This window comes from Rhinatrema bivittatum, chromosome 13 (assembly GCF_901001135.1).
Source record: "Rhinatrema bivittatum chromosome 13, aRhiBiv1.1, whole genome shotgun sequence".
Taxonomy (NCBI): Eukaryota; Metazoa; Chordata; class Amphibia; order Gymnophiona; family Rhinatrematidae; genus Rhinatrema; species Rhinatrema bivittatum.
Genome location: NC_042627.1, coordinates 83239790 through 83248713, shown reverse-complemented (window position 1 = coordinate 83248713; position 8924 = coordinate 83239790). Strand labels below are relative to the sequence as shown.

The following is an 8924-nucleotide window of genomic DNA, read 5'->3' as shown; positions in this document are numbered from 1 at the left end:
GGAAATGACGGGGCGTATGTCTACAGGCGAAAGTGAGCATGCAGTGTGGCAGACGGAAGACAAGCCTGCACACGACATAAAAAAATACGCTTAAATCTGCTCACCTATTTTAGATATATGACGTATTTTCAACTTTTCTGGATATGTAGCATTTTAACACTTATCTGGCTATGTTACTTGGCTGGATAAGTAGTGGTTTTTGAGACTTTTCTGGAGAAGTAAAAATGTAACGGGATTAGTGGAACAAATCTCTTATACGTGCGTATTTCAGCTCTTAATTTTTAATCATTTACATGTGGAGATTTAAAGCACATATTTTCCCTAGCACTTGGGTTTTACAGGTGTAAGTTGTCAAATTGTGTAACGTGTGTGAAGGAAATTACCAGTTTTACCCATTAGTCTACCAGTTTGCCCAGTCTTATCTCTAGGTCATCAAGACCCTCTTGGTTCTTCAGCCTGAGCTCCCCCTAGTTTACCCTCAGTGAATCACTATTTGGCTATAAAGAATTTTATTCTCACTTACACTAGATACTTAGCAGGTGTAAATATACGTAAGTAACATACGTACATGTCTCACTTTGGCAGGTTATAAAATAGCAACTTATATGCATAACTGTTAGGAAGGTCCTGGCCCACCCTTTTATATGAGCAAATGTATTAGTGCACCATTACTTGCATATCTGTGTCTGAGGTTTATAAAATAGCAAGTATGCAATCATGTGCAATGGCGTAGCTGGACAATTTGGCGCCCGGGGCAAGAGACTTCTTCGGCGCCCCCTCCCTCCATCAATGATTTGCATCTTGCGTAAAAATTGACGGTAACATCCTTTCTCATACACACACACCGCTCCTTTCTCACATACACACAGAAGCACCCTTCCGATCCAAGGTTGAACAGCTGGTCTCCTGCGGCGGTTAGCAGACCGGTGTTCACTTCTTCGGCCCCCGCCGGCCTCGATTTTAATGTCTTCGGCCCCCGCCGGAGAGGGCCGAAGAAAAGAAGATGGGCGCCTCCCAGCCAGCCCCCGCTTGAGGCTGGCTGGGAGGCGCCCATCTTCTTTTCTTCGGCTGCCGCCGGCTTGGCGAAGGCGTTGAGGCTGGGCTGAAGAAGAGCCACGCGGTCGAGACCACGTGACCAGGTAGACCGGCCCACTGGGGGATGCCCGATCCCCCGATAGGTCAATCTGCCCCTGACCATTACTATAAATCTCTCATAACAAAACAAAACAAAAAAAAAAAGACGATCTGCCAGTATTCAACAACACTTACATCTGGGCTTAAAATACTAATTTCTTTTTTTATTTAAATAGCTTTTTGGCGACCCCTTAGACCCGGCGCCCGGGCCGGCCGCCCACCCCTCGCTACGCCACTGATCATGTGCTAGTTGTGCGCACATCTTCTAATTGCCACATGCACGGCTCATTGCCATTCACCTTTAAGAGTGTGGGTGAATAAGATTATGGAAAATTCAGCTATGATTTAATCCCATCTCTGACTGCCTGACTGGCTGTGCATGCATGGAAAACTGCTGTCACAGGTGAGGAACTTCGCTTTCTGAAGAGGGAGGGGAGCGAGAATAGAATCAGTCGGAATGGCACTCTAACCAAAGAAAATGGCACTTCTCCACTTCCTATGCTCTGTAATTAGGTAGCCCGATGAACATTTTAGAGCTGTGACATTTGTCACTAAATGTGTCTAAAAAAATAGCTAAATCTGCTCTCTGTCTCATGCACAGTTAAAATCTCCATTTGGTTCACAAAGTTGCCAATTCCACCTACAAAACAGGTAAATTGGCAACATTGGGGCGGGCTGTTCCTTTAAGGCCCCGTCCCTCCCGTCTTCTCTGGCCCCGCCCCTTCAGCCACGCGCGCGCCGGCCAAAAGCCCGCCTTTTCCCACGCTTCAAAATCGTCGGTTCCGCGGCTCTGAAGATGACGGAAAGGGGCGGGGCACAGGTGGAGGGCGTGGTAATTGAAGAGGGCGGTGCTAGATTCTGGGCGAGACAGCGAATGAAAAGGTCGGTGCTAAGCTGCTTCTCCATGTTGAGGGGGCGGTGCTAGGATTGGGGGTGTGGCCTAGTGACGGCCAGAGGCGAGGCACGTACTGGCGCGATGATGTCAGGCCTACGTGAGTCGGCGGCGGCGGCGGGTAAATCAAGAGAGGAAGAGATGGAGGAGGTAATGGCGGGGAGCAGTGAGGGAAAGCCGCTGGGATAAATTGAATTATAGAAGCCTTGAGAAGTCAAACCATATGCAATGCAACGCTGGAGAAATAGATGCAGAAATGCATTTCCTGCTCTGCAGAATGCCAAAGATCAGAGATGCACATTTTCCCAAAACTTGAGAGAGAAACTCTAAGACTGCCCACATAAGAAGGAGCAGGAGTCTCCACTAATTAGGCCCTGCAGCAGGAGAACCGGGATTAAATCCTGCATCAGAGCCTGGCTGCCAGAGAAGGAGCAGGCCATCACTTGTGCTTCCCTTCCGCGCTTCTCCTGTCAGCGAGGGAGGGGGGGACAAGCATTGGTGGGGGAGGGGAAGTGGAGGTCAGTTGGAGGAGTGGGCATGTGAGCGAGGACTGGGCAGAGGATAGTTGTGTGAGTGAGAGATATGGCTGGGCAGAGGGAGAGTGGGTTCATTTGGGAGCGAGGATATGTGTGTGTGTGAGAGAGGAGTGGACAGAGGATATGTGAGGGAGAGGTGTGTAGGAAGGAGGAATAGCCTAGTGGTTAGAACAGTGGACTATGAACCAGGAGACCAAGGTTCAAGTCCCGCTATCACTCCTTGTGACCTTGGGCAAGTCACTTTACCCTACATTGCCTCAGGTACAAAAACTTAGATTGTAAGCCCTCTGGGGATAGAGAAATACCTACAGTACCTGAATGTAAACTGGTGTGATATCTCAATTGAGATGAATGTCGGTATATAAAAATAATAAATAAATAAATAAATAAAAATACAGAGGATATGTGTGAGAGAGAGGAGTGGACAGAAGATATGTGTATGTGAGGGAGAGGAGTAGCCAGAGGATATGTGTGAGAGAGAGGAGGGGACAGAGGATATGTGTGTGAGAGAGAGAGGAGGGGACAGAGGATATGTGTATGTGAGGGAGAGGAGTGGCCAGAGGATATGTGTGTGTGTGAGAGAGGAGTGGCCAGAGGATATGTGTGTGTGTGAGAGGAGTGGCCAGAGGATATGTGTATGTGAGGGAGAGGAGGGGACAGAGGATATGTGTGTGAGAGAGGAGTGGCCAGAGGATATGTGTGTGTGTGAGAGAGGAGTGGCCAGAGGATATGTGTATGTGAGGGAGAGGAGTGGACAGAGGATGTCTGTGTAAGAACATAAGATATGCCATACTGGGTCAGGCCAGACGCCTAATTCTCCATGATTATAATGTTCCCCCTAGCGGGGATTAATTCTGTAAAGATGTGCACAGGGAATGTGGGGAAGGGAAAGGAGTGGGGAGTTTGTACAGGGAAGGCATTGGAAAACACACCAATGTTTTGCATACCTTTTTGATACTTTTCTGTAATTTATTTTTTTTGCAAAGCTTTTATAAACAAATTTGAAACAAAACCTCTTCAACTTCTCCTCAGTTCCACAGCATGTTTAATCGCTGGTGCTAAATGCACTGACCACATCACCCCTACTCTAATCTTCAGTGGCTTCCAGTTCATTTTAGAGTCCATTCTAAGATACTCCTTACGATTCATAAACTACTCCATTGGGTTAACTCCTTCTTACGCATCTATCAACGATTAGGACCCTTAGATCTCAGGAGAGGAGCCTTGTGGAGGTGCCCTCACTAAAAACAGCTAGATTAGCAACTGCAAGAGAGTGTGCTTTCTCTGTAGCCACACCCATTTCATGGAATTCCATTCCCACATCTTTGAGTCTTGAGGAATGCCTAAAAAATTTAAAACAGTTTTCATGCTGAGGCAAGCATTCGATTGATAAGTACCTGTATATACCCGGTAGTACCTCCTGGATTTTAGGGTTCTATTCCTGTGTCATGAAACCTGTGGCGTTCTGAAAAACTATGTACCTAACCATTCCAGAGTTTTCCCTGATTAGCATGCAGTTATTTTGATTTATGTCTGTCATGATTTTGTATTTGTATTTCTGATTGTTGTTTGATTTTGTTTTTTATTAATTTTAATCATGTATGTCATTTTGTAAATCGCTTAGTGTTTGCATAAAGCAATTAAGAAATTTTAATAAACAGTCCTCTTGCGATTTAACAACTTTGAATATTTTTGTGTCATCGGCAGATTTGATCACCTCACTTGTTGTTCCCATGCTTATAAGTTAACATTTTTTGTTTCAAAGGAACTATTGAATCAGTAATTCTAGCTAGAGTTGAGACTAGTGATGTAGCTGAATTAAATTTTTGTTCATCCTACTCGACTTTGAAACGATCTATATCCATTGCAGCACGTACATATTTAATATCTAAACAATCCTCTTCTTTCTGCTAAGGGAGTAACTTCTAAACCATCTTAATAAAATAATGGTCCGACTAGGGAACGGGTTGGACTGATGAGTCAGCAGTCACTGCAACTGATACCATACAGGTAAAAATATTTGATTAAGAATATGCCCACCTTTTATGCATAGGCACAGTAATTAATTACAAAAGCTGAAGAGCAGATAGTAAATGCATGCCACATAATTTCAGAAACTTTGCTGCAGAATTTTCTAACTCTTCTCACAGAATCCACCCCTGAGATGCTGCAAAAAGCTGAAGGCTGGGTGTGTAATCCTGGGTGAAACAGGAGCTACAACTGCAAAGTATGTTGTGTCCTGTCACCAGGCTAGAATCCTGACCCGACCAGGCATCGTGCAGACCAGCACCAAAACCTGCGCATCGTCCTTGTGATTGGCACTTCTCGTGATCTTAATATGTGTATAGTGTCACCAGGCCAGATCCTGGGAAATCTCTCATTTTTCTTCTGTACTTTGTAATTATTTCCTTGTATTACTTTATTCATTATTTTGGTATTGCATGTAGAAATTATTAGGTCAAGAAAGTTTTCTGAATCTGATACTGCAGAAAGAGAAAGCGAAGCTGCCTTCCCTGGTCCCAGCTTTAGATGGGGGCATTGTGCATTCTTTGGCACAGGTCTTTTCAGTTTGTTTGTGTGGATTAAGCTCTGTTCAGGACAGTGGGGTAAGAGTGGGCTGTGCATGTTTTCACGTTGTGCTGTCATCTCTTTCTTTTCACAGCATGTCACATATTCCCCAGAACAATCTTCAGAGACAGCTGGAGTTTCATTCCACAAAAGGAAGTCTCCATAAATTGGCACTCCAGAAACCCAGAGCTGCGTGAGTTGCACAGATGTTTTTCCTGGTTGTTTGTTTATTTCTTTTGGTTCATCAATGTCCTCTGTTTCCAGGTCAGTCAGAACTGCCCTCTATTGGGCTACAGTGCCATGAGCCTTCATTTCCAACTATCCAGACTTCTCTGTTTGTAGGCACCCAGCTCAGTCCAACCATCACAGTGAAGCACTGATTTATAGCCACAGTCTGCGGCCCTTTTGAGTCAGTCTGTGAATATGTGAATCCAAAAGAGGATACGAGGGTGGTGGTGCCATTTTGTCGTGCCATTGCTTTACCCTGGAGTCTGCTACCTGTGTGCCTGGAGTCTCTCCAACAGGTGTCGCCATTAAGAGTTTGTTATGAATGCATTTGTTAAACCGCATAGAATTTTGGATGTGCGGGCTATAAATATTTTAAATAAATAAATAAGCAATGCCTGAGAATTTCAACCTTCCTGTGCAGTATCTCTAGCTCTGGCCAATCCAGGCAGTGGGAGCTGAGCTTGGGAATAGAATTGGACCCTTTCCACAGCACAGCTGCTAGGCTATCCCAGTGGAACCGAAAGGGAAGAGATGGAGCAGGTATTGAAACTTATACAGCTGGGAGATAATCCTTGTAAATAGGATTTACCTTGCAAGCTGAATGGGCCAACTGGCTTTAAAATTGTCATCATCTACTATGTTTATTTCCCACAAACTGTATGCTTCCTCTGCATTCAGGCAGGCCAGTCCACACAAGTGGATTATACATGCCAACCAGCAAATGGAGACAGATCCACTGTCACACTCCTATAGCACTGCATTGACATCAGCCTGGCAGTATTCTCAGTTTCCAGCAGATTGTGGACGAGCTTCCCATGTTGGAAGCTAGGACCTGGCTAGGCTGAATGAACAGACAATTCTGGTGGGCAGCTCCTGAGGTGACAGATGAATTCTCCCTCCCTCAGTTGAGCGTAGCCCTTGGCTGTTTTTAGCCTGCTTGTATGTAACAATTTGCTGAAAGAGCTGGCTCCTGAGGTGATATATCTCTCTACCCTCCCTCAGTGGAGCAGGTAGGAACAATGTATGTTCTACATTTGTTTTCCCCTTCTTCTACCTCCCACTCCCTCTTTACCGCTCCTGCTCTGACTTTGGCTTTGAGTTGCTTTTGTGCGATAAAGTTTAAAAAAAAAAATGGAGTGCCATTGCTTGTGCAGCTGTTCCTGCTCAGTTGCTGAGGACAGTGGCAGGTTGAAGGCTAGGTTTCGGTGTGTGAGGGATGTTAAACATGGAGTGTGCCTTTGAGAGTCGGGATGAGTCATGGGTACATGCATGTCTGCAGTGGGGAGTGCCTGGGATAGACTTGGGCATGAGGTTTTCAGCCATGACGGATGGAGCAGCTCCTGGTAGGGGACTTTCTTACTAGTGATCAGTGATATTGGCAGAGTGAGGCTTCCCGTGATTCTATTGCATGCATGTGACGGTGGCTAACAAAGGTTCGAGGCGCCATGGATGATTGGCTCATCTGGGTGAAGATGAAGGAGGGATGCTTGCATTCGGTACACTGAGTAATGTCTCTTCTGTGCTCGCTGGGATGGGTGGTCAATTTGGCGAAGAGTCACCTGGTGCCATCTCAATCCCTGGAGTTCCTGGGAGCTTGATTTGATACCCTGAATGGCAGGGTGTACCTGACAGCCGACAGGGTGGCCAAGCTACAGGGTCAAATAGATTGCCAGCTCCATCTCCCTGTACTGAAGGTCTGGGATTACTTGCAAGTGCTGGGCTCCATGGCCTCTACGTTGGAGCTGGTTCTGTGGGCATTTGCTCACATATGCCCGTTGCAGAAGGCAGCATTATCCTGCTGGAATCCGTTGTCGAAACAGTATTTTCTTCCTTTGCCTCTTCTGAGGGGTGCCAAGACCAGCCTAGCGTGGTGGCTGTCGAGGAGCAATTTGTAAAAAGGGATGGCCCTCGAAGTCCCAGATTGGGTGTTGGTGACTGTGGATGCCAGTCTCAAGGGCTGGGGAGCAGTGTGTCTAGACCGGTCGGCTCAGGGACTTTGGTTGCTGGCAGAACAGTCCTGATCCATCAGTCGTCTGGAGACGAGGGCGGTGCGCAGAGCTCCCAAAGTATTCCTGTCACTGGTCCAAGGTTGAATGATGCGAGTGTTTTGGACAATGCGACAACATAGCGTACATCAACCACCAAGGAGGAACCAAGAGTCCTGCTGTAGCTTGGGAGGCCCAGCTGTTGTTTGTGTGGGCGGAGCATCATCTCGAGGGGATCAGTGCTTCCCACGGTGCAGGAGTAAACAACGTGCAAGCGGACTTTCTAAGTCGACAACAGTTGGATCGGGGGGGGGGGGGGGAACTGTCCCTGGAAGCCTGGAATCACATTTGTGCCCGATGGGGGACTCCTCAGCTGGACCTCATGGCGATGTGGTCCAATGCCAAGATGGAAAGGTTTTTCATTTGCAGGTGAGAGATTGGGTCAGTGGGGCTCTAGTGTGCCCATGGCCAGGGGTCCTTCTCTATGCCTTTCCTCCGTGGCCTCTCATAGTGTGTGTGCTCAGGCGCATAGAAGCCCATCCCGTATCGGTAGAACTGGTGGCACCGGAGTGGCCGCTTCATCTGTGGTTCACAGATCTTGTTCATGTGGCAGTGGATGGACCTCTGTGGCTGGCTCATTTGCAGGGGTTGCTTTGCCAAGTACCCATATTTTCGGATCGGGCGGATCAGTTTTGTCTTGCAGCCCGGCTTTTGAGAGGCGGCGATTACCCATGAAGGGATATTTGGATCCGGTGATTGCTACCCTTCTCCAGCCTGCTACTTCCAAGACTTATTCTAGAGTGTGGAAGGTTTTTGAGACCTGGTGTGGTCAGCGACATTTTGATCTACTGCTAGTTTCCGTCCCACATAGTTTATCCTTCTTGCAGCAGGGCTTGTCCAAGGGTTTGGCTTAAAGCTTGCTTTGGGTCCAGGTTTTGGCCCAGGGTTGTCTCAGGGGTAAGGTTCAGGGCAAGCCTTTGGCCTTTCATCCTGATGTCATACGTTTACTGAAAGGAGTAAAGCATTTGCGTCTTCCGATATGGAAAGTGTGTCCGGAATAGAATCTCAATTTGGTTTTGCGGGTTCTCTGTGAAGGCCCCCTTTGAACCGTTGGGTCATGCTTCTCTGATGGACCTTACTTTGAAGACAGTCTTTTTAGTGGCAATTTGCTCAACCAGGCGAATCTCGGAGATCTAGGCTCTTTCTTGCCGTGACCCTTTCCTTTCGATAAGGAGGCAACTTCTGGCTCGAGCTGTGAACTGGTATTGTTACATGCTAATATAATACAATGCTTGATGAGTTTTATGCTGTGGTGGTCAAAAGAGCAAGCAAGAATTATTAGGAATGGAATGACAAAACAGTGAATGTCATAATGCCTCTGTATCACTCCATGGTGAGACTGCACCTTGAATACTGTGTACAATTCTGGTCGCCGCATCTCAAAAAAGATATAGTTGGGATGGAGAAGGTACAGAGAAGGGCGACCAAAATGATAAGGGGCATGGAATGGCTGCCTGGTGAGGAAAGGCTAAAGAGGTTAGGGCTGTTCAGAATGGAGAAGAGACTGAGGGGGGATATGAT

General features: G+C 46.9%; 1 protein-coding gene across 4 annotated transcripts in view; it reads left to right on the top strand.

Moving 5' to 3' along the window:
- The first annotated feature begins 1250 nt into the window (after window positions 1-1250).
- The window catches only part of BLM (BLM RecQ like helicase), a 130875-nt gene continuing 123201 nt past the window's right edge, over window positions 1251-8924 (top strand). For 2 of the 4 annotated variants that reach the window (XM_029574858.1, XM_029574860.1), the window contains exons 1-3: window positions 4478-4572; window positions 4713-4959; window positions 5225-5323. In XM_029574858.1, the coding sequence (XP_029430718.1) occupies window positions 4901-4959; window positions 5225-5323 (158 nt within the window). In that variant the 5' untranslated portion in view covers window positions 4478-4572; window positions 4713-4900. Of the gene's footprint in view, window positions 2177-4477; window positions 4573-4712; window positions 4960-5224; window positions 5324-8924 lie in introns of those variants that run through there. The other 2 variants (XM_029574859.1, XM_029574861.1) reach the window with 2 other exon arrangements.